General features: G+C 33.8%; 1 protein-coding gene across 1 annotated transcript in view; it reads left to right on the forward strand.

Annotated features, from left to right (window-relative positions):
- CNTN5 (contactin 5) overlaps positions 1-27,633 on the forward strand; it is a 1,328,674-nt gene that overhangs the window by 907,627 nt on the left and 393,414 nt on the right. The window contains exon 8 of the mRNA XM_034933581.3: positions 23,952-24,155. Coding sequence (XP_034789472.3) covers positions 23,952-24,155 — 204 coding nt within the window. The remainder of the gene's footprint in view (positions 1-23,951; positions 24,156-27,633) is intronic.

A 27,633-nucleotide genomic window follows, 5' to 3' on the forward strand; every position in this document is an offset into this window, starting at 1 on the left:
ATTTATGACATCTTATTTTTCCTACTCGATGTAGGCTACTGAGGCAGTCCAGGTATCTTTGCATCTTTTATAGATTTGCTGACATAGTCCTGGATGTTATCAGGTACTTGATAACTACTGTTTATTAATTGTCCTAAACCAAATAATGAGGCCTGAGTACCCCACTTTAAATAGCTAATTTTGTATATTTCAAAAGATAATGTTACCTTTCTTTATATTTTTTCAATAAAGAAATATAGTGACATAGTTATTTGATCACATATAATATAAATCTTACTCTAGGGAAATAGAAACAAATAGAAAATGTTATCTTCATTTAGGAATTTCAATTAATGTTCTCAGTTGGAAAATTAATATTTGAGTCAATCCTTTTCTCTTTGTTTTATTTCACTTATTAAATATGGATCATTTTTAATCAGTTTTATTGAGGTATATTAACATATAATGAACATCAGCAACTTTTAAGTGTATAATTCAGTGAATTAAGATAAAAGAAATCATGTAACCACTACCATAATCATGGCATAGAACATTTCCATCACCACAAGAAGATCCCCAGTGCTCTTCCCTTTCCAATTGATTTTTCCCCCAGTTCTCATCCCTGATATTCATTGATGTGATTTCTGTCCCTATATTTTGTTTTGTCCAGAAATTGTTTTTGAAGAAATTCTACAGTATGCTCCTCTCACTTGGCATAATTTTGAGATTCAGGCATGTTGCTGAGGCAGTTAGTTGGGTTTTTCTTAAATAATTGCTGAATATTTCATTGTTGCAATATATTAGGTTGGTGCAAATGTAATTGTCGTTTTTGCCATTAAAACTAATGACAGAACCACAGTTATGTTTGCACCAAACCTAATGCTTCAGGTGTTTATCCATGTATCAGTTGATGTACATTTCAACTGTTTTCAATTTTTGACTATTACGAATAAAGCTGCTATGGGATTAGAATATAAATCTTCAAGTGAAAAAGTATATGTCTTTGTGTGATTTTATGTTTTCATATTATAGGTGCTTACTTCATTTTCTCCATGAATGTAACTTGCTTTCAGCATTTATATCTGTGGAGCTATAGGAAAATCTTGTTATTACCCTTTATGTTGCTATCATTCTATGTTTGAAAATTTATACATAATTTTGATATTATATATTGTTTGCAGCATTTTGGAATGAAATATATGTTTTTCTTCTGTGTGAATTTGGGGACTTTATAGCACATGTATTTTCCTCCTTTCATAGTTAGCATTCTTTCCATTTCTGTCTGAAGAAATCAAATATTAGTCATACAGATGCCATTAAAATGAAAGTGCAAACAGCTGTGGTTATATTTACTTGCTTTTTCTTTCTCTTAGTTGAAGAATCTTTTTCTTAACCCAGAGTTCAGCTATATGTTTACAGTTTCTAGGCAGAAGCATTAGAAATTGTAACCAGCCACATATATTAATACACATATTTTTGAGTGTAAATAACAATTGACAATTGTTTTAAAAATCTCAATTTATATTGGAGGTCCACGTGCACGGGATAAAAGCAGTCAAGATGTAATTGCTATATTTGTCTCATATAAACATTTTCTAAATTATTCGTATCCCCCACCACCTCCATTTCTTTCAAAGTAGAAAAAATAATTTAATATGTACAATGATTCTATGATGAAATTGAAAATCAAAGTATGGGCTGGGCATGGTTTCTCATGCCTGTAATCCCAGCACAAGGCCATGGTGGGTGGATCTCCTGAGGTCAGGAGTTCAAGGCCAGCCTGGCCAGCATGGTGAAGCTCTGTGTCTACTAAAAATACAAAAATTAGCTGGGTGTGGTGGTATGCACCTGTAGTCAGGAGGCTGAGGCAGGAGAAACCCTTGAACCCGGGAGGCAGAGATTGCAGTGAGCTGAGATCGCACCACTGCACTCCAGCCTGGGCAACAGAGTGAAACTCAGTCTCAGAAAAAAAAAAAAGAAAGAAAAAGTATGATTTTATACACACACACATATGTGTGTGTGTGTGTGTGTGTATATATATGTATATACATATATATGGTGATTAGTCCTAAAACAATACAAATTACAAATGTTTATAGTGAAAAAGTACTAATATCTAGAAAATGGAAATACATCTCCTGCATATATCTTCACATAGAAATATATCTTCACATAGATGTATATCTATATCAATATAATTAAATTTTATAAGATATAAAATATTAATAAATTAGCAAACACCTGCTATTGTTCAGATTCTATGAATATATGACCTAGAATAGTGTATTGAAGCTAGCCATTGTCAACCAGGGTTCCAAAAGAAAATTGAGCCCTATAGAAAATGATATTATTGACTGTTTTCTTAGTTCCCCCAAGAATGGTACATAACTAAAATCATTCTAAGTAAATAGAAGATAAGTTAATTTATTACATGTAATACATGCCTTAGGACCTTAGAGATTAGATTTTTTTCACCGAGCATTATATTATAAACATCATTCCATGTTAAAAATTATTTAATCCCCAATTTTTAATGGCTGCATGTATTCCAGAAAGATAATTTAATCTCTACTCTGATACTAGAAATTTGAGGGCATTTTCAAAAATATTTCTTATTGTAAATTGCTTTGCAATGAACATTAATAGAGAACCGTGTGTGTGTGTATGTATGTATATATATATGTGTGTGTGTGTTGTGTATATGTTATATACATATATGTAATTATTTTTTGATACTAAATTTCTAGTGGTGGAATTTCCTTGTGAGAGAATCAGTATTAAGTTTGTTGATAAGTATTGTCAAACTGTCTTTCAAAAAGAGTGTAACAATTTAAGTTAGCCTCACCTAGTCATTTGTGTGCTAGTTTTGAATCTCTTTTTCTCAGCCTGCTGGTACTCTTTACTATTACCCTTTGCTCAAACCAATGAACTTTAAATTGCCAGACTACTAGTCTTCTGTAGAGGAGGTTGTTTGTAGAGCAAAGAGAACAAGTATATTTCCTAGCCTCTCTTTTATCCTACCATGCTGGAATTCAGTTCACTTTTAGTTTTATAGAGGGCATTCATTGCCATTCTCTCACATATGTTTTGATTCTTCCTGTCTACTTTTACGTTGTATTTCCACCAGGAATAATGAATCCTATCCCTTCCATCAAGTCTATTTCAAGAAAGATACTTTGCAAAGCAGAAGGGCTCCAAGAGCACAGCTCTAGTCTCTATTCAATGTTTATAAGGCACAGTCATTATTTTTACCCCCTGCTGAAAACATTTGCAGGGGTTATTAAAAAATTTTTTTACCTAAAGATACTAAATAGCAGGGGTTGCAGACACAAGCATCCACCTGTTCACTGGCTTATTCACTTAAAATATAACAAGCATATTGCCTAAGCAAATGTCCAGTAAGTTTTCTTTCTGTTGTTTCCGTTTAGTACAGTTCTAAAACTATACAATTTTCTCTTTCTTTTCTTCAGACTATAATAGGAACTGGGTGAATATTATCCAATTAATTCTGTTACACAAAGGGCCTTATCTTTTTTCTTATCCTTATTTTCAAAAGGACACTGCCTGTAAGTGCTTAGCAACAAGTAGTCTTTTTTTTGAACAAGATGAGAAGAAATCCAGACTATCCTATAACAGTGGAAGAGTTGTATGTAAACCTTATTAAAAAGTCCAAACAATATCAAATAGTATAGGCTTATTTCTCTCTAGCTTGCTGCAAGGTTGGCATCCCAGAGAGGATCAGGGCATATGGGGAATAATAGTCCTGCAGATCAAGCAGCCAGATGTGACTAAGAAAACGATGAAAGTAAAATCTGAAGCACTACTGTCATCGTTGTCTCATCATATTTATAAACAAAACATTCCTGGTTGAGATGGAAGTCTGTTGTGTTAAATGTAGGGTTCTCCTTAAATATTAACGACAGGCAAGGCAGGGATATGTTATAAGAGTTAAATGTAAGGTTCCTCTTAAATATTAACCACAGGCAAGGCAGGGATATGTTATAGAAATGTACATTTCATTAGCAAGGAAACAACCATGATATCGATGGAGCTCTTACCACATGAGAGGCACAGGGATGATTAAGTGTATGTAATACAGCACATATAAGGTAGGTCTCCATATTTTATTCTCCTGCTAAAAACACTAAAGGAAAAAGAAAAAAATAAAACAGGATCTTGAGCTAGATCTATGATCTTTCTAAATTAATTTAGTTAAGATAACTTTTTCAAATGGATTCCTTTTACAAAACATGTTGTTAAGCAGAGTTCTTTAGAGCATGAAATATAATAAGCGGTGTAACTGTAATTAGAATATGCGCATGTATGATGGGGAGACCAAAGTCAGCACCTAAGAGCTGCAGTTCTGAGATCTCTCTGCAAAGCTGGTCTGGAGGATAGCCATATAAATGCGTTCTCTTATGCTGTTCTTACACATTGCAAAAAGGCATGAAGCTAACAAGCATCGAAAATGAGTGCCGTTAGACATGGTGGATCAGTCACTGGAACCGTTCTTCCCCTCAGGGAGAATGAAAGTCTGGAGAGAGAAAACTGGCTGACCTCGCTCAATTAGCACAGTCTGAATGCAGGCAGAATGGCCAGCGGTGACAGGGCTGTGCTTCGGAGATGTGTGTGCTCAGGCTGCGGTTCAGGTTATGTCAACAAGGATCACTCTGGGTGCCATTTTAGTGGCTCCATATTGTACATAAGAGAAAGACGGAAGGAGAAAAGGGAAAACTGTGGGCTACTTTAAATGTACTTGAGAACTTTGCTTTTCACTTAGGACATGAACTCTCTCTCAGCCTGTAAGCAGCTGCAGCTCGAAGCTTGACAAACAGGCCAGGAAGATGGCAAAGTACTCTAGTAGCATCATTGCTTCTCCAGTGGAAAACCGAGAGTCCTAAATGTTACAGTGCTTCAGCCTGAGGTTTAACTGATAGAATGCCTTGGTCTTGAAACTGAACCAGGCATCAGTAAACTGTAGAAGTTTAGCCTGTTGTGCATAGAAGATACAACTTTGCATTTTATACCTTTTACTGTGTTTAACAAAAGAAAACAAAACATTCCAAAAACCTCTTATTAAATACATATCCTGCTTTCTGTTTTGGAAGTAGTGTTTGTATCATGCGAATAGGCTCTAAAGCTTTTAAAATATATATTCTCTATTCTAAGAATGGATCTAACAAAATAAATCAAAAGGAATTTTATTTTTAAAAGATTTGATGGAGGAGAGGGTGAGATCTGTGATACTTATAGCTTCCAAATCTGTAGGTTCATAGGACAAGTGACTCCCTATGCTTGGAAAGTCTTCACTATTTTAATTACATTCTAGGATTCTAGTTATAAACCATACCCATGTCTTGTACAGGAAACAAAATACATAATTTCATCAATCCTTAGTTTCAATAGAATAAAATGAAGATAAACAATAATATTATTGCAAATAATAGAGACTGCTTAGCAAAATATCTGACACATAGTAAGTTCTTATTATATACATAGGTACTAAAACGGTTACTATGTAATATTTGAGAGACAGATTTATTCTTGGAGCAATCAGCTCTTAGATCTATCTACCCAGGGAATCATGGCACATAATGGGAAGTACAAGAAGCTGGTAATAGTTCTGAATTATTTTAAGCCAAGGTAAATGGGAGAAAATAGAGTATTAATTCAATACCAGTTGAATTAGAATAACCTTGAAATTTTTGTCCTGATATATAGAATTGTTCTGTCTCAAAAATCTTCTTTATCTAAAAGATATTCTAAACTAATAACATAATCAATTTAGTAAATGCTTGCTTGCTAGACACCAAGCCGCAATCTACATACTTTACTTAAATCATTTCTATGTAATAGTTACAAAATAATAAGAAAAATATATCTCTACTTCTCAAATAGGGCAACAAAGACTGAGGAACATTTAGTAAATAGTCTAGGTGATAGAAATAATAAATGGTAAAGGAAGGATTTGAAAAATTTTAAACTGGAAATTTGCTTTAGAAAATCTAATTGCCTTATATCTGAATTAGTATTTGTATGATTTGACTCATTCTAAATTATGAGGTCTTACAATTTATTACTCTTTGTAAACACTGAAACTTGTATAGGTTTGCCCACAGTAGACTGACTACCTTTTATTGAGCTGATTTATCAACCCTCCGGTGTTTCTAATTTCTGTATTCTAAAAAAAAGTAAAAAGATGAACTCATAAGTCAACAAAATACCTTAAAATGGTGATTTAATAATCTGAACATTTCTCTAACAATGTAAGAAATTGATTTCTTTCTTTTCTATTTAGTTCAGATCACAAGTACCTTAAATACTCGTGCAAATTGCTTCTTCCTCCTTTATTATGTTTACTATAAATTTGCGTTTTTCCCATTATCTTGAAGTAATTTATATTAGCTTCATTTTTTAGCGCAACCAAATAAGTTCTAGAAATACATATTTTGTTATTTTAAAAACGTGAAAAAATAAAATTAACCTCAAAATGATTGAGTAAAAAGAAGTCAGTTTAATGCATTGATTCAGAATTCTTCACATTATTTGCAAGTCTGTGTCTCTACAAGGTAAATTATTTATGCAGAATCAAACAACTGAGGAACTCTTTTAATGCAAACTTTTTTCTACAATGTGTAAGATTTTATAAAAAGAAGGAAAAATGACAATCTAATAGTGTCCATGTGCCACTGTATCAATAGTCAACCAAATATTTATTTTTTAAATTATTTTGATATTTAATAGAAAAAATAGGGCCCAAATCACTACCAAAATATGAGCTGAATCATTACCAAAATATTAAGCTATATTTTGACCCATTAGATCAAAGGTAAATAAGTCCCTTATCATTCTGTGCTGTGAATATGGTTGAGTCCTAATTTGAATTCAGTTTAGGAAACGGTACTGAGAACCTCCTCTATATGTTTGTGTTATGGAAGTAAAATCATGAAGGAGGTATTGTGTTCTGCTCTTAAAAATAAAATGAAAACTCAAAGCAGTTAGCTTTTATCTGTTGATCTATCTATTTTTAAAATGAAATAATCAGCAAATAACCCAAATGGTTGGCAACCAGAATATTTCACTTTTGGATTAGTTCTCAACCAGGAATGATTTTACCATCAGGATACATTTGGAAATGTCTACAGACATTTTTAATTTCTTTAATAGGAGCAGGGCGAGGAGCAGCAGGATGCTATCAGCATCTAGTGGGTGAAGGTCAGTGACGCTAATACACATCTGCAATGCAGAGGACAGTCTCTCATGACAAAGAATTATCAGCCCCCAATGTCAAGGGTGCTGAGATTGAGAAAACTTGATCTAGATCATATGGAGGTTATGCATTAAGATGATATTTTACATCAACATTAAATTTATGTAATTTGTGCTCTTTAGCTTTTAGATCCTCCAAATATTAGTATTGGTAGAGATTGCTGACTCTTTGAAATAAAGAGACAATAAACTAATGAACTAAAGTAAAACTGGAAAGAAGGCATAGACCATGAGCCTTTCCAAGAGGAGTATAGTATTTCAAAGTTATTATTAACATTTAAATGGCCACATAAAGGCTAGTACCTAGTGTTCTCATAAAGATACTCCTACATCATTTAATCATAAAGTGTTTATTTAGGTATAGTATTACAACAACATCAACATTATTAGTATCCCCTTAGTCACCTTCTACATATGCATTTTCATCTTTTCCTTGATAAAATTATTGATGAAAGTATTGGTGTATGAGACAGTTCTTGTCCACTTTAAAATACAGTTATGTTGTGTTTTAAAATTGTGGCAGTCTTAGCTGAGAACTTCGTTAGAGAGTTCATAAAATCAATGATGTGTGCTTACCATTCTACCACAAAGATCTACCACTGGAAAATATGGTATTTTTCCCCAGATAGATTAAAGCATACATTTTGATGGAATTTCCTTGTAATTAAAGGAAAGACTCAGGCTAAGTTAAAAGTAATGCAAAACTGTACAAGGAAGCAAAATCTCAAAATGGTAGTCTTGATAGCAAAATAATTAATGAAAAAACAAGGATGGCATGTTTTGTATTAAGAAATATTCACCCTAAACTGAATCAGTTTGAAAAAGGAAGGGAAAAACATTGGGACTTAGAAATGTGCTTACAGGTCTTCCAGTTCATTTAAAAATTTTATACGTTTCATTAATTTTCTCTCCCACTTCCAACATTTGTGAAAGCAATTAATAATCATATTGTTGCCTCTATAAATTTTATTTACTTTATGTCAATCTAATGGGAGCTATACAATTTAGCTAGAATACTGGAATTGGTTCAAGTCTCATGTCCTTATCTCAACTTATCTACCTATATATTAGGATACATGCATTCCCAGGGTTTCTAGAAAAACTTCCAGACAAATCATTTTAATTATTTTATTTATCATCTTATAAAGAGGTAAACTTTACCAAATATAATAGTTTTTAAAATAATTATTTTATGGCACATGGTAGGGAAACACTTTACTGTCTGCATTTATTTTATTTTTTATTCATTCAAAAATTATTTATTATGTACCAGCCACTCTTTACACTACTGAGGAGGTATGGTAATGGACAAAGCAGATAAAACATAGTCAAGATTTCTTCCCTAAGAAAACACTTACTGTCATGCAAGAGATAAGTAATAGAGGTAAATACATAAGACACACACACACACACACACACACACACACACACACACACACAAAGAGAAAGAGAGATAGATAGAGATTGATTAGATTGATTATTGATAGTTCTGGTTAAGGTCAGCAAATCCATAAAGACCTCCCACAGGGAGTCATTTGAGCAGAGACCTAAAAGAAGTTTAGTAATGAGCCATGCAGGTAACTGGGGAATGCGTGTTTGAGGTTAAGGTAAAAATTATTGCACGTGTCCTAAGTTGGAAACTAACAGCAGGGCCAGAGTGGCTAGGGTGGATTGAAGAAATAAAAGACAGTGTTGTAGTTAAAAAGAGTCAGGCAAAATCATGTCAGTCCTAATAGAGTTTATAAGTAGAACTTATAAATTTACTCTATTACCAAGGGTTGAAATAGGATGAAAAGAAAACACCTGATTTCACTAAACTTAAAATAACCAAACACTGCATTCATCATCAGAAAGGGATTCATAAACTACTTACTGGATACTCTAGTGAGTTGAAAACTGTTTTTGAAAATTAGAGTAATAATACCCATTAGCAATTTGGGGCAACTCAAGATAGCTCCAACTATCTTTACTGGTAACATAACACTCTTTTCAAAATTTCTAAAATTAAATTAATTTAAATAAGTTTATTTTTCACCTGTATGCCACATTTGCATAGAAAGTGTATGACAGAGCTCCTGCTCTAGATGAATATGTGATCTGGTAGGGAAGATGATGCATCCAGAGAACTATGGGAGAACATAGGACCACTACAAGAGGAATGTGTTGTGTGGATGATGGAAAGGGCATAGGGAGACCATATAATATATATAAATAATATCAAAACTGGATCATTTTTGAGAATGAAAAGGGGGAATATTAATGTTCTTTCTGGGAAAACTGGTGTAAATTGGCACTGTTGTAAGCAAATTGGTGCACGAGTTAATGATGTATCTACAAAATTTCAGAAAAGAAGGGTGAATTGTAAATTAATGTGACTTTTTTAATCTTTAAGTTCTGGGATACATGTGCAGAATGTGCAGGTTTGTTACATAGGTAATGTGCCATGGTGGTTTGCTGCACCTATAACCCATAATCTAGGTTTTAAGCCCCACATGCATTAGATATTTGTCCTAATGCTCTCCCTTCCCTTCTCCTCCACAACCCCGACAGGCCCCAGTGTATGATGTCCCCCTCCCTATGTCCATGTGTTCTCATTGTTCAAGTCCCACTTAGGAGTGAGAACATGTGGTTTTTGGTTTTCTGTTCCTGTGTTAGAATGCTGAGAATGATGAATTCCAGCTTCATCCATGTCCCTACAAAGGACATGAACTCATTCTTTTTTATGGCTGCATAGTATTCCATATGTACCACATATGGAATATGTGGTGTATATGTACCACATTTTCTTTATCCAGTCTATCACTGATAAGTATTTGGGTTGGTTCCAAGTCTTTGCTATTGTAAACAGTGCTCCAATAAACATACATGTGCATGTGTCTTTATAGTAGAATGATTTATAAATCCAGTAATGGGATTGCTGGGTCAAATTGAATATCTGGTTCTAGATGCTTGAGGAATCATCACACTGTCTTCCACAATGGTTGAACTCATTTACATTCCCTCCAATAGGTTAAAAGCGTTTCTATTTCTCCACATCTTTGTCAGCATCTGTTGTTTCCTGACTTTTTAATGATTGCCATTCTAAGTGGCATGAGATGGTGTCTCATTGTGGTTTTGATTTGCCCTTGTCTGATAACCAGTGATGATAGGCTTTTTTTCATGTGTTTGTTGGCCGCATAAATGTCTTCTTCTGAGAAGTGTTTGTTCATATCCCTTGTCCACTTTTTGATGGGGTTGTTTTTTTTCTTGTAAATTTGTTTAAGTTCCTTGTAGATTCTGGATATTAGACCTTTGCAAGATGGATAGATTGCAAAAATTTTCTCCCGTTCTATATGTTGCTTGTTCACTGTGATGATAGTTTCTTTTGCTGTGTAGCAGCTCTTTAGTTTAATTAGATCCCATTTGTCAGTGTTCGCTTTCGTTGCCATTGCTTTTGATGTTTCAGTCATGAAGTCTTTGCCCATGCCTATGTCCTGAATGGTATTGTCTAGGTTTTCTTCTAGGGTTTTTATGGTTTAAGGTTTTATGTTTAAGTCTTTAACCCATCTTGAGTTAATTTATGTACAAGGTGTAAGGAAGGGGTCCAGTTTCTGTTTTCTGCATATCGCTAGCCAGTTTTCCCACCATCATCTATTAAACAGGGAATCCTTTCCCCGTTGCTTGTTTTTGTCAGGTTTGTCAAAAATCAGCTGGTTGTAGATGTGTGGTGTTATTTCTGAGGCCTCTGTTCTGTTCCATTGGTCTATATATCTGTTTTGGTACCATTACCATACTGTTTTGGTTACTGTAGCCTTGTAGCATAGTTTGAAGTCAGGTAGCATTATGCCTCCAGCTTTGTTGTTTTTGCTTAGGATTGTCTTGGCTATAGGGGCTCTTCTTTGGTTCCATATAAAATTTAAAGTAGTTTTTTTTTCTAGCTCTTTGAAGAAAGTCAATGATAGCTTGATGGGAAAAGTATTCAGTCTATGAATTACTTCAGGCAGTATGGTCATTTTCATAATATTCATCTCTGGGACACAGCTAAAGCAGTGTTAAGAGGGAAATTTATAGCACTAAATGCCCATATGAGAAAGCAGGAAAGATCTAAAATCAACACCCTAACATCACAATTAAAAGAACTAGAGAAGCAAGAGCAAACAAATTCAAAAGCTAGCAGGAGACAAGAAATAACTAAGATCAGAGCAGAACTGAAGGAGATAGTTAAGAACGTATCTCAAAATAATAAGAGCTATTTATGACAAACCTATAGCCAATATCATACCGAATGGGCAAAAGCTGGATGCATTCTCCTTGAAAACCAGCACAGGACAAAGATGCCCTCTTTCACCACTTCTATTCAATGTAGTATTGGAAGTTCTGGCCAGGGCAATCAGGCAAGAGAAAGAAATAAAGAATATTCAAATAGGAAGAGAGAAAGTCAAATTGTCTCTATTTGCAGATGACATGATTGTATATTTAGAAAACCTCATTGTCTCAGCCCAAAAACTCCTTAAGCTGATAAACAACTTCAGCTAAGTCTCAGGATACAAAATCAGTGTGCAAAAATCGCAAGCATTCTTATACACCAATAATAGACAAGCAGAGAGCCAAATCATGAGTGAACTCCCATTCACAATTGCTACAAAGAGAATACATACCTAGGAATACAACTTACAAGGGACAAGAAGGGACCTCTTCAAGAACTACAAACTACTGCTCAAGGGAATAAGAGAGGACACTAATAAATGGAAATAATGTGACTCTTAAAACCTTCTTTGAGGCAGTAGTACTTGTACTTGGATTGTGTCCAAGTGTGCAACTGGGCAGAGGAAGGTGGGAGTGCATTCTAGTCTAGGGAAATAACATGATGAAAGACACATGGATTTGAGAATCGCCCAATGTAAAATGAAGCATTGATGATAGTGAAGAGTGGGTGATAGTATCGGATGGTTAAGAAAGAGATGGGTACAGGTATGACAGCAAACCAGACTATCATACATTTTAAATTCCATGACAGAGTTCCATATCAGAGAGCCATTTAAGGTCTGTTAGTAGGCATGTGACCTGTATAAAGAGTAAAACTACTCCTAAACTGCAATTTGATATGAGATTGGAATACTGCAGAGCAACATATACTTTAAAATTTACATATATTTTAGTTCTGCATAATGGATAATTTTTGCATGGTAAATTGGAACAAGAATAGAATATGGGTGTATGACTGTCCTGCAAAGTCAAATGCCTCTTTTATGTATATATGTAGTTTTAGGTAAGAGGCTATGTTTTATGAAGTTTTTTTAGAATGACTGCTAGGATGATTCTGCGTAGAAGGAAAACATAGCAAAAAATAAAACCTCTGTGCATGTATGTGTGTGTGTGTGTGTGTGTATAGGCTAGAATTTTCAATAATAATGACATTTTGAGCACTTACTATATACCCGAAATAATGATGTTAACACTTTTTTTCTGAAATTTCCCACAAAATCCTACCCGCTCGGTGTTATTATCATTTCATAGATGAAGAAATAGAACTGAAGAAGCCCTATAAACAAGCTCAAGACTGCAAAGCTGCTAGGTGATGGTGCAAATATTCAAGCATGTTTTTGCATTGGTATAAAGGCATCTTTTTCCATGGTGCCACATTACCTTCACACGCTCATTGAGTTGAGCCCCGTGTGTCTCAGTTCTTCCCCAGAGGTCTCAGCTGGAATACGAATCTAGGCACTTAATACACATTTCATGTCACTCTACTATAATATAAATTGTGTTACTAACACCAGTGTTTAAGCTTTTTATTTTTTCACTACAAAGAAGGCATAAGTACAAGAATGAAAAAAAAAGAATCTATTTTCTTACCCTGTTCATTGTTTGACATAAAGTATCTAGATTTTTCTTGATTTCCAGTTTAACAGTTTGTGTGCAGTCACAATTTCTTTGGGTGATCCCCACCAATCAGTATCTCTCGATCTCATCTTTAACGGTCATCTCCTAAATCAGTGTTTTGTGAATAAATTTATTCACCTAACAACTGGTTTGTATTCTTGAAATTTTCAGTAATCCCTACAGATATACAGTTCTCCTATTTCCACAACTATAATATTGTGTAACTCTCCTGGGTTCCAAGAAAATTATAGTATTTTTATTTAAGCTATAATAGTTTCTAGTCTTGAGATTTGGGAAAATATCACCGAGTCAATCACCAGAATTATTAATTAACGTACAAACTAGGAACAGAGGCTTAGTGGGAAAAATATATTACAGAGCCCACACTTGTGGAGAATACACAAAACACATCTGAGTGATCGATACTCAAAAAAGAAGTCTGAACACGTTTAGATTTTAAAAAGTCAATCTCTGCTGTATCTTGGAATTAGAAAAACTGATAAAGACTGACAGTATGGGAACTGACCAAGGGAAAGCCAGTTTAGAACACCAAATCCTAGAAAACTACTGGGCAAAAAAGTAAGAGAAAGGGGAAAAATAACTTAGGGAGAATCAACAATTTATTATTCCATGAAAACCTTTCATCCATGTATCCATAGTATGTATATTACATATATCTCTGATAGAACATGAATGTTAGGTTCAAAACAATGGCCACTCAATTACTTTAAATATGACAATTTTTTCCAAGATATACTTTCTTTTTTATGTGTTCTTTAATTGTTTAAATCCCCTATTATTTAGTACTAGACTTTATTATTTTACAGCTATGCAAATATCAAAATACATTTGCAAAAAAAATGTCTAGTAAGATATGATGATGTCTACTTTGCAAATATATTTTGATGATAATTCGATGAAATTAACTACATCAATTTCAAGATTATGAAATTAATGTAGATATAAACATAATTATAAAAATTAATATATAAGCATGATTCTACATGATTATGAAAATGAGTATGTTTTTCATCATAAATATGATATAAACATTATAAATGTGATTATGATATAAACAAAATTAGAAAAAATATAAACATGATTATAAAAATTAAAAACTATGTGATTTTACAGAGAAACCCCTTGTAGAATAAGAAAGAAAATGCATTCTTAATAGTTTTTGTACTATTTATATTACTAGCATAACTTGTACCAATTTTTCTACTTTTGAAAAAGAACTCAACTAAAAAAACCCCAGCCAAAACTTTCATGTTATGTGCATATGAATTAATAGTAATTTAAGATTTATTACAGTGATTACATATCAACAGAGATAAATATGTGTTTTATGATTAGGTTTTTTTTTTTTTTAAACAGGTGAGCAATAGGGACAAATTCTTGATGCAGAAAATAAACCATTTCAGTGCCTGTTGATAAATAGACAGTATCCACTATTTCTACATGGTGCATGGCAATGTGACAAATAAATTACCTTCATTAAAGATTTGCATGAAGGATTAATGAGCATTAGTTAAGCCATAAAAGCACAAAAAACATTTTTGAACAATTACATTGAATATAAGAATAAGTTGAGGGGCAGACAATCTCGTTATAATAATTTATCTTACCTGAAGATTCTCTGCTGCACCTATGTGATAAATGAAACCCAAAAGCAATTCAAGTTCCATATTTAACATAGAAAATTTAGGCAGTTCACAACTCTAGAGGGTTTTGTCCTCTGTGACTCACCTACCTATAAGGGGGATAATTTATAAAACACTTATTTGTTTCTGTTAATATTTAGACTGCAATAAATCTTCAAATTTTCACCATAAAATCTGCATAACATGAAATTAAAAGAAGTTAAGCATTTTTAAAAATTCATAGTGAAAAAATGTTGAGTGTTTTAAATACCTGCCTTATGAATTTTCTTTTGCTTTTAATTCATAGAGCTAAGTTAAAATTTAATTATTCGTGTTATGTATAAATGACAATTATCCTTTGGATAAAAGGTAATATTTTACTAAGTAAAACACAGGAATATAAGAAAACTTTATTTTGCTAACCAAGGTCTTAATTTTCCTTCATTTGGAATACTGTCCAAGATTAAACCTTTCTACGCATCAAGCACTGCCATCTTGTGGACTGCCATTGATTTCAGAAAATACAGGCTAATTTAAAAATTATTATCTGTGCGACTTTTCATGGTAAAATATTTGGACAACTCTGTAAATCTTAATGTAAGTGGAGATGAGGAATAGTATCCTTGTTTGTAACTGTGCAATAATGAGGCTTTTACATTTATGAACATCTGTATTTCAGGTCCCCGTGCTGGTATTTTATAGTAGGTCTCTACCCAGCAGGTCACATCCTTACTGTTTGATACGGTTAAGACTTGCATGGCATTGTGACCATGGTTTAATTACAGTGTGACTTAATGGTTAATAGAAATAATCACCAGCCTGCTTTTGTTCTGCTCTGGTGAGTGAAATCTAGACACTGCTCTAATTAGTCACTGTTACAAACATCTAACTTTTATTTGCAAAATTACATCCCATGCATATAAACCTCAGTCTAGTAAACATTTGAAACCACTATTCACCAGGTTTCCTTTTCTCTTTTCAAATAAAGATCGATGCTTTGTAATAATTCTTAAGTTATTGGCAACTCTATGTCTTAGTTTTCCCATTTGTAAAATAAGGTTACCTATTCCTATGAGAATTAAATGAATTAATATACATAGAGCACACTGCCTGGCACATTCTAAGTGTGGTACACATTTACTAGATTGTATTGGTGCTCCATCCAGACCTTCACCCGATGCGTGCGCACATCCAGCAGCTGCTATGAAGATTGGCTGCTTCCTCTTCTCCAGAAAATTTGCCACGCCTGGAAAATCGTGCTTCCTGCCGTCATTGCATTCCACCTGCCCCAGCCAGCAGCTAATAACTTACGGATACAGGGGAGAGGGTGCAAATAGCCTTTGCTGATACTCTTTGCCTTCTTTTGCCTCACTTACCAGTGCTGCAGTGAAAGTTGTGTTTGAGAACCCCAAGTGGGATCAATCTTAAGCTAATCTCCAACAGGGACCACATCCCTGGTTAGCTTTATTTTTTTCTCCCTCATCTTACCTTGCTTCTCTTAGTTTTTGCTCCTGGAAAAATGTTGTCAAATCATATCTGAGAGTCCTCTTCACTGACTCTATTTCTATAAACCCAATGTAAGACAATAAGTATTTACTCTTGTTGTTGTCGTTATGCCCTCTGTTGTCTTGATTGAATGAAGGATAAATGCTGAGATTACCTTTGTCATGTCCAAAGTTGAACGGAGTCCATGGAACGACTCCACAGCCTTTCAGTAGTTCTCCGTATATATCTTTTTTTAAGCTAACATTTCCACAAATTTGATAAGCACATTAAGGTCATAGTCCCTGGCAAGATTCTGGGGCACAAATAGACTGTCGTTGGTTAAGGCAGGGATCTGGGGGCTTTATCAGTGAATTATGGGAAGCCTGGAGTGAATGCTTTTTAATGCAAAGTTTGGAACCTAGGTTGAGATCGTTCCGCTGACTCTTGCACACTGTTGAGTAAACACTGGCCCTAGACCTGCTAAGAGCTTACAATTCAATACAACGTAAGTTAAAAACCCCTTAGCAAAGCAAGAAATTTAGGCCGCCTTTTGAAAAGGGTTAGCAATGACCTTTATATCTAGACACAGGGCTCCTGGGATAAAAATGTCCTCCACACTGTGAAGTATTCCACAGAGAAAAGAAAAATAGTTGCTGTCACCCAGTTGGTATAATCACTTGAACTCTAGAACTTGGAATTCACTAGCTCAGACCTGCTTAAGTTGTGGATCATGAGATGATGCCAGTTTAGTACTGTTCTTATTATACATATTATTTTATTTATCTTATGTTTTTCTAAAGGTGTTTTGAATTACATGTGCATAAAATATTTTCCTGTCTTGGTGACATAATTATGAAGAACTCTGCTACTTTTGACTTTAGGTAACAAACATAATGAAAATACTTGTCTCCAAAGCATAAAAAAGAGAAAATTATTACTTTGTTTTGTTCAACCAAGATAACTAAAATTTAATGTAATAATACAGCCTACTTCGTTTTAAAGTAATTTCATTTTTCAAACATATGACAAGTATTCTCTTTTGCATTCTTCACAACATCTTTAAAAATATCTTGATTCTGAGGCTGGGCACAGTGGCTCGTGCCTGTAATCCCAGCATTTTGGAAGGCCAAGGCGGGTGGATCACGAGGTCAGGAGATCGAGACCATCCTGGCTAACACAGTGAAACCCCATCTCTACTAAAAATACAAAAAAAAAAAAAAAATTAGCCAGATGTGGTGGTGGGCGCCTGTAGTCCCAGCTACTCAGGAGGCTGAGGCAGGAGAATGGCGTGAACCTGGTAGGCGGAGCTTGCAACGAGCCAAGATTGTGCTACTGCACTCCAGCCTGGGTGACAGAGCGAGACTCCGTCTCAAGTAAAAAAAATAAAGTAAAAAATCTTGATTCTTTCTCTTGGTACTAACCAAGAGTCAGACAGCTTTATTCTATTGTAACTTTCAGGATCTTTGTCTCTGGTTGTGTTTTTATAGATGAAACTTTTGACACTTGGAAATTAAATCCAATTGAATGAGGTACAAGATGAATTTATATTCTACAAAATTGTGCTTTATGCTAGATAGTTTATCCTGAGCCAGTAGCTCCCCTTATTGAGCAGTTTCTTCATGTTGAACACTCATTTAAGTGGCTTGTGTAATTCTCAGCATTACTACCATGTAGACATTATTGTCCCATTTTATGGATAGTGAAACTAAAGTTTAGGAAAATTAAATTACAATAATGAAAGAAGATTAATATAATGATAAAATATAGGCTTAGAGTGAGAAGAGAAGTTTTAATTTTCCCTCTGACTCTAATCAGCTGTAATTTTCCGCTGGTTCTTTCACCTATTTGAGCCTCAGACCTTTGATGTTGAAGATGATTAAAATAATAATAACTATATTTCTGTAGAACTAATTTTACATGAAATATTTCATTTAACCTTCCCTTTCTTCCATCAGTTTTAGTTTACAGATGAGAAGATTAATGCTTGAGCAAAATTAAATAGCTTTCCTAAAGGTCATGTAGTTAGTAGGTCATGCAGCCATCTTTGAATGCCTGGTCTCTGTGATTTTGAAGTCCATGGTCTTACTCAAAATGCTAATTTCTAATGTGTCTGTGTGTAATAGGGAAAGTGGGGTGCACAGACCAAGGGAAGAACTAGGTAAAAAAAAAACATGAAAAGTATGTGACTCACGGTAAACTCTTATGCTAATTTTTTCCCAGCTCTATCTGATATTTTCATAATATCCTCAACTGTGCCTTGCATATTTCACTACTACTTGTTGACATCCCAATTGCCTTGATCTCAGCTCCCACCCCAAATCTAGAAGCCAAAATGATTTTTCTATATGATCCATTAAATAACTTGAGCTGCCAGTCAGCTTCCTCAACAAAATATTAATAAGCATGCTCAAGCAGAGGCAAATAATTGGTCATCCATGAGGCTATTAACCTCTGATAGGGATTGGACTACCTAAAATTTAATATCCCTTATCTCTAATATTTCATCTAACTTACCTAGTAGAATAAATCATGAAATTATTTCATAGTACCTTTGTAAAAATGATCCTTTTCTCTTTTGCTCATTCACAGTACATTCCAGATTGTTAAAACTGTCTATATTACTATAAGAAATAGAGACTCAGTGTCTCTATTTAGCCCAACATCAAGCATCCTCTCTGACTCATATTCTCAAAGCCAGAACAAGCCAATTTTGATCTTAGAAAATTTGTAATGAAGTTTAATATGTGAAAATAAATCCACTCTTGTTCTTAAAATTTAGGGAGGTTTGTATAAATAGATTATAGATCCATTTCTATCTCAAATATGCATTTATTCACCAAATATTTATGGAGCAACTACACACCAAGTATCTTGTTGAGTTTTAAAGATATGATGGTGAAGAAGGTAGATTCAATCTCTGCTCTTCCGAGAGTAATTGACATGGCTAATATTGACTTTTTCTGTTTCAATCAAGGTACACATCAGCATTGTAAAATATATTTCCCACCAATTTCAGGTTGTCCCTCATGCTCAGTAGTAATGAATAATTAAGTGGACAGTTCTCTACAATTTCTATCATAATGTCATTAATTCAGAGATCCAAAGTGGTAGGATTAGGTACAAACTTTCAAAAAAGAAAATAATTGTAGTGAAAATTTTTAAAACCCTATTTTTCTCCAGTAACTTACTAAGTTATCCTATTTAAGTGTCTTTACTTCAATTAAGTCATCATGAAAGAGAGGAGATGAGTCATAATGGATGATGGAATTATGAAAATAAATGTGATTAAAAGACAATTTGTAAATATTAAAATGCTCCTGACATATACTCTACTAAGCAGCATCAGTAAAAAGTAATACAAGCATACAGAAAATAAATAAATGCAAAACTTGAACTATTTAAAAAACAAACTAAAAGTTATTTATTTTTTATTTGTTTGATTTGGGGTCTAACTCTATCATCCAGGCTGGAGCGCAGTGGCACAGTCACAGCTTATGGCAACTTTGAACTCCTGGCCTCAAGCTATCCTCTCACCTCAGCCTCCCAAAGTGCGGGGATTACAGGCATGGGCTGCTGTGCCTGGACAAAAGTTATATTTTCATAATAAAGAACAAATTATAAATATGATTTTTGGCAAATGAAACATTAAATCTCATATTACAGAAGTAACAAAAAAATAGGGATTTTGGTAAATAAGGCCTGTTAACTGAGAATCTTACCATAAAGTTGAGCATTTTATAAAAATAGAGAAGCTTCTGATTTTTAAGTTTTTCTTTCTGTACTTACAGGGATAAAGAAAATAGGCTCCCTGGGACAGTTGCGTTATTAATTGAGTCATTCAACAACTCAGATGCTATATCCATTGTGTTCTCTCCAAATTCTTTGACCCAAAGCCTCTGATGTGTACACACATTATTAGAAAGAAGAATGGCTATTTCCCAACATGTAGTTATATTAAAGAATGTTGAATCACTGTGATTACTCATTGAACTTGTTTTCAAAGACTTCAGAGAGTCCAGTATGCAGTTTCATTCCCCATTCTCACACTTTTTTTTTTTGTTAATGGCACTGCAGTTAAGAGAAATGAGCATCATTGTCCACATGTGTACTCCTGTTTTTATATACTCTGTAGATGTGGAAATGCATCACTTAAATAATCATCTTTTTAGGGGAGCAAAGAGAAGATCCTCTGTTTATTGACACTGAATCAGTTGCAGCAATTGCATAGAAAGTCTGCAATATTTGAATCCTTAAAATCTGGACATTCAATTAGGGCAGGAGACAGCTAACCTGGAAATGTTCTCACTACCAAAATTTAGAAATGATGACTGAAATAAAGCAACGAAAATTCCAGTATGTAGCTGATCTCACAAGAAAGAAAAGGAAATCCCAAAATATGAGAAACAAATAAGAACTAAAATCCAAAGCATACTCTCTGGTGTTAACCCTGAGGAGATCTTGGAAGCAAGGTACATTTTTTTATATGTTACAGAAGTAGACCCTAAAGTCTAAAAGCTAGAGGATGAATGATCATGCCAGGGCAAAGGACAAGTCCTTGGGTCTGCCTGAGAATGGAAGTTGAATAGCAGTGTCTGCCCAAGTCAGACTCCAGATGGAATGACCTGCTGGTTCAGACTAGAAGACAAAAATTCCCCAATGAGAAACCAAAAGCCTATAGGGCACATGTATTTGTGGCCCAAATGTATATTAACACATAGTATCAAAAATATGTGATTGTAATTTAATATAAACATTGATCCTTTTGTTGCAATTGCTTTTGGTGTTTTAGTCATGAAGTCTTTTCCCATGCCTATGTCCTGGATGATATTGCCTAGATTTTCTTCTAGGGTTTTTATGGCTTTAGGTCTTACATTTAAGTCTTTAATCCATCTTGAGTTAATTTTTGATAAGGTGTAAGCAAGGGGTCCAGGTTCAGCTTTCTGCATTTGGCTAGCCAGTTTTCCCAGCACCATTTTGTATACCTGTGTAACAAACCTGCATGTTCTGCACATGTATCCCAGAACTTAAAGGATAATAATAAAAAAAGAAAGTAAACTACATAGAAAAATGGGGGAAAAAATTGATCCTAAGTAGGGTTCATGCAAAAGCATTCTCGAGGAAGACTTTCATAATGTAGATGCACAGTATATCTCAAAGTGGTCATTGTCTGCTGAAATAGGGACTACTCACTGAAGAATCAGACCAAGAACTTCTAAAACATTTTAGTTGCTTTAGATAACCATACTATCAAAAAAACCCTTAAAAAATGGGAAAATCATAGTTGACCAACTAATCTCAATATCTTCTGAAATGAATGCTACTACTATTAAATTTTTACCACTGAATAGATCGGCATGCATTCAATTATTTTTAAGGGCCAGGTGCAGTTTGTATGGAAGAAAGTGGTATATGAAGCTAAAGGCTGTGGCACCAGAGCTAACCATACTATTTCCCTGAAATATTTTATAGTTCTCAGGTTACAATGTAATACTAAAAATAATTATAGATTTATAGATTTTTTTATGATTACTTTGAAGCCAATATTAAATAAGTGTGAATAGATAATTGAAAACCTTATAGGAGAAAGTAAACAGGAATATTAAAAGATGTTTAGCTCAGTCCAATATTTTCATTTTTGGCACTGGCAGAAAATCCACTGCAAACTCAGGTTGTCAGCTCTTCTATTGCGTACTATTTCTACTTTTTATACTTCTTGGAATTATGAAATGCTTCACAACATGAAACTGAAAACTTACTTGAAGAACTAAATAAGCATTTTTGAGTCCCCAAATACTTACCCACGTGTAATATCTGAGAAAATACCAATTTCGTGTAAATGTTTTTCTCCTATTCTAAAAATGCGAAATATTAACTCAACAAATATCATCCGTGTAACAGAAACAGTATTTTTAAATTTAATGAATGATGTCCTGTAATTGTTTGTTGCTTTCTTTTCCCTGTAACTTTAATATAAACCAAAAACTAAGAAAACTCTTATTTTATATTAGATTTTAGTAAAATAATAAAAAATTTGATTTTAGTAAAATATCTAAAATAAATATATATTAAAAAATATATGAATTATGTGTGAATGACAAGTAACACTTCCATTACAGCAATTAAAGGGATTCACATTGTTAAATGTGAGAAAGCCTTGAATTTAGAGTCTACTTGAGCTGTATAAGAACAAGTTGAAGCATTTCAAATATACTTTACGGAGTTCCTTCGTTCCTTCGAGTAAAGTCATGTGGATATTTTAAATAAATTATTAATAAAATATTAAATGTACTGAAGGCTGTCAACTGGGTGACAGTAACTGTAAAAAATAGTTTTCTTTATAAAACAATTGTTAAAATATTTGAAAGTTTTGGATTTTGTATCTGTATATTGTAATTATGCATTAATGCAATATAACATTTCAAAATTCTCAGGCTTCTGCTAAATATATAATTTCCTTTTTTTTTTTTTTTTTTTTTTTTTGAGACAGAGTCTTGCTCTGTTGCCCAGGCTGGAGTGCAGCGGCATGACCTCGGCTCACTGCAAGCTCCGCCTCTCAGTTCAAGCCATTCTCCTGCCTCAGCCTCCCAAGTAGCTAGGACTACTGGTGCCCACCACCAGGCCCGGCTAATTTTTTTTTTTTTTTAATTTTTAGTAGAGACGGGGTTTCACCATGTTAGCCAGGATAGTCTCGATCTCCTAACCTCATGATCCGCCCGCCTCAGCCTCCCAAAGTGCCAGGAGTATGGGCGTGAGCCACCGCATGCAGCCTATATAATTTCTTTTAATAATAAATATTAGCGAAATGTTGCTTAGAATCAATGTTCAGCTCGTCATTGAAATTTTTCTGTGGAAAACAGACCTGAAAATATTTAAGTATCCATTATTCCTTCAGACTTATTTTATATCCTCTTTACTGTTCTTCTTATATTTAAATGGTGCAGGTAGAAGGAGCTCCTAACATAATAATTTTTAGTTAGGCTGGGATGATAACAGAAATGTTACTTTTCATATTTTATGAATGCATATTATTCACTAAGTTCTTAGGTACATTGTCTTGGTGGAAGCTTATGAAGTACGTAATATTATTCTAATTATATGAATTTTAAAAATGAACCTCAAAAAGTTAGTCAAATACTGGCTCAGTTTAAACCATCATACTGTCTCTGAAAGTCCCAATGAACTTAAACTTAATTTAGAAGTTAAACTAAGTTACAAAATGGGATGTGTGTAGAGAACATTTGGACAGAAGACATGGAGTTTGCCTTTCTTTGATAAGTTTAATTGCTTAAGTGTCCCTGTCTCACACCTTCTTTACAATAAGGTCTATATCTTTGTCTTCTTATTCTACATTGTTTTGTAGGTTTGGGTAAATTTTCTTCATTAAATTGATCTTTGAGAATGGAAAATTGTCTCTTACCTTTCTATTTTCAGTGTTATCATAGTTCTGAGTACCTAAAACATGTTCAATACATATTGGAATTGAAAGAATAAATAAATGAGTCAAGGTCAGACATCGTAAGAAATATTTCAGATCTCACCGTAGTCATTAACAATAATGCTTTGAATATAAAATACTAAATTATATAGATACATGGATCAAATATGTATGACCTTGCAATATATCTAATGCTTTCTAAAGGCTTTGTTGTTTGAGCTTTGTCTGTTAATGAAAAAACCAAAGTCTTTCATTGACCAAATTTTGTGTATTTTCAGAGATCATCTATAGCTGGGTATTTAATGAGTTCCCTTCCTTTGTGGCGGAAGACAGCCGGCGGTTCATCTCCCAGGAGACAGGCAACCTTTATATTTCTAAAGTCCAAACATCAGATGTTGGCAGCTATATTTGTCTGGTGAAAAACACAGTGACGAATGCTAGAGTCCTTAGTCCTCCAACGCCACTCACTCTGCGTAATGATGGTAAGTTGCTTGGCCCGTTAAAATGGTCAGCCAACTCTAATTTGGAAAATAAAGATGTATTAGTGTTTTTTTTTTTAAGACCTGGAACTTACAAATAAAATAAAAAGGCATTTGCCATATTTAGAAACTACATTTTTAGGCCAGGATTTTGCATGCCTTAGAATAAAAGTTTAGACATAAGAAATTGATGATCCATGGTTGAGAAATATTCACCATAATGCTACTCTAATGCCAGAAAGGGAGAAAGAATCTGATAAAAAGAACCATAATAAATACTCCGCAGTTCTTTCCTTTGCTCTTCAGTGCCTCTATATAGCATATGTGTATGAATTGCAAGCATTTTATGGATTCACTTTTCATTACATTTTTATTTTAGCTGCCTTCAAATTGAATGTTCAGGTTTTAATACTTCATGGTATAATTATAATTGTGATTATTACTTTTCCAATAATAGGAGCAGTTGGAGCTGTAACTTTTAGGTGCAAATCAGGCAGAAGTGATGATTCTATAATTATAGGTATTGCCATCTATCCAAAGTATCTTCAAATTTAAACACCTCATTTGTACTTATAGACATGTACAGTTAAGCATTGCATTAAAGAATTCAAGCACTATATTACCATTGACATATGATGTGTAGTTTGCTCTGTCATGCAGCAAAAAAATCTATGAAGGTGTTATTAAGAAGCATGAGAATCCTGGTTGATTGTGAAACTTAAAAAATAATCTATTTAAGTGCTGTTTTTTCATATGCTTGGTTTTAGAATATATGCTGCTGGAATGTATGACCAGAGCTATATCACAAGATTTTTGCTTACTACTTAGTTTATATAGACTTTGTTGTTTGCGTGTGTGTGTGTGTGTGTGTGTGTGTATGTTTATATGTATATATGTAAACATTTAAATATGTGTATTTATGTAAACAACAGTCTATGAAACTTCATAAACTGTGAAGTATGTATTATATATACATATATAGATAGAGATACACAGTATTATATAAAATATATATAATAGTAACAACACTATCAGGTAAAGGGTAAAAATGTAATAATCATTTTAAAGAGAAGAAAGCCAGTATTAAAGGAATGATGAAAATTGCTAAAGGCCTCACAGTTAGGTAATGGCATGGAGAAACCAGTAGAAAAAAGAATGATGACTTGGAAACCAATTCAGGGGCTACAAAAACTAATCAGCCAAGAGGCAATAAATGACTGAACAAAAGCAGTGATGGTAGCACCGGAGGACAGGAAACATTAACTGGGATATTAAGAAGGTAGGATTACCAGCATTTGATAATTAATGAATTACAGGCTTTGGAGTAGGTGGAGGCTAGCATACACAAATATTTCAAGGCTTTAGCAGAGTTCATTGAATGGCCGACGATTCTCCTCACCAGAAAAGAACACAGCTGAAGAAGTAGAGAAGTAGTTAAAAATGAAGAATTCAATTTTGAATATGAGAAACAGGGTACAGGGGAAATCCATGTGAAAATTGGGAATAGGTAATCAGATACATATTCCTAATACCCATAAGAGAGAGCTGGGCTACTGAAAGAGATTTAAAAGTCATCATTGTGTATTACATCACCATAGAATACTGTGTATATATTATGCCAACTTCAAGATTGTGTAAGAGTGTCTATAGATGGAAAATAAAGAAATGCAGTTTTACAGTTTATCTAATTAAGAGCTTTGAATTAATACTCTATAAGCTATTTCTCCAAAATTTCTGAGCCCCTTTCTCCCTGATTTCTTAAGAAGTTAATGCATTCTTATCTGAAAATTACAACTTTTTTGGCTAACAATTAATTCCATTTTTACTATCCATCTTTATAATAATACTTTATATTTGAATAGTGCCTGAGGTTGAGGAGGCTCTTCCACCTTCTTTTCACACCAGAGACCTCTTTCTACACATTGCCCATCACAAGGGAGAGTAGCACATGTGTAAGACAATGTCCATATGCAAGAGTGTTTTGCACTTTTGGTTCATGGCCCAGATATATCACTTAACTTAACGTTCTACCTTCCATGGGCAAACGTTTCAGGAATAATCATTCACTGATATTTAAATCCCTTTGCCTCTATGTCTTCTCTTGCCCTTGTTTGGCAAAAACCCCAACTCCAATGAACTCAATTACACTCTTACCCTGTGACTGCCTTGAGATTCTGAAAGCTACCTGAAATGTTTACACCCACCAGGGGTTCATGATCATCAATTTCAAGTGGGCTCTCAACATTGCCATTCAATCCCAAGTTTCTGTGGACAGCTTAATTTGCTACTCTCCCCTAAATTTTTGGAAACTTCTCTGCTTTCCTTAGACTGGATTGCCTCACGACCACCACTTCACAAAAACTGTGTACCTTATCAAATCATCTTCCTACTAATAAAATGTAAATCTTAACTGCATCTCCATCTGCATTGTTATCTCCCATCCTATTTCAGTAGAGATAGTATACTGTCCATCCTCCTATTACAACCAATTCCTCCATCCTGTACTATTGAGAATCATTCCCTCCAGCCTTTCAGAAAATTACACTATAAGTCATTGCTTCTTATATAGCAAAATTCTAGGTCACTAAACTAATACCGTTTTGGTCATTATGTTAATTGAACTGACTGTAGCAGTTGACGTTGTTGACACTTTTTTCTTTTACAAACATCTATATTTTCAAAAAGTCATTATTTGAGAAGTACTATATAAAAGGCTCAATAAAGCAAGTATAAATCAATAAACAAAACTGTTATTTTAAGGTTGACATTTAACAAACCAAAAAAACCAGCTAGGAAGCATCTGCTAAATTTCTATTACATCATTCAGTAACAGTCTTATTTTTTACCAGAGAAGCTACAAAATTTACATTTGTTGTTTTCTGTAACTTCCCTAAGGCTATTGCTTTCTTGGCTTTTATTTGTCCATTTTTTTTTTTTAAATCCACATTGAATGAATGTAGTGACATAGAAAAACAAAACAAAACAAAAACCCAGAAAATCCTACTCACCTCTCCCTGCCACTAAATCTCACGCTGGAGAGCCAAACTTCTAACTTTCCTTTTTTGTTGTTGTTGTTCCATAAGGTTCTCATAAAATGCTAGAAAATATCTACACGTCTTGGTTACTCAAGCTTTAAACAATAACTGTTTATTCCTTCATTTGATAAGTATGCATAAGTTTCTTCCTTCCATTTTAATATGCATTTTTAAGTTTACTGTTGCTTATCCTTTAAACTTAAATAATATACTGAAATTTCTACTGCTCTTTTAACTCGAGTCTAATTCATAGCTTTTTATGTCATGAAATGAGGATCATTTTATTCCTCCTTTTTCCTTCATCTTTCCTAAGCTACTTTTATGTTCTTTTTTTCTTCTACTTGTATTTTGGCAATTCTGTGCAGCAAATACAATCTTATCTTCTATACTTCTTCTTAGACTAACTCTATAAACTGGAAAATCAATAAATATCTACAGATTATTAA

Source organism: Pan paniscus, chromosome 9, assembly GCF_029289425.2.
Source record: "Pan paniscus chromosome 9, NHGRI_mPanPan1-v2.0_pri, whole genome shotgun sequence".
In the NCBI taxonomy this organism is placed as follows: Eukaryota; Metazoa; Chordata; class Mammalia; order Primates; family Hominidae; genus Pan; species Pan paniscus.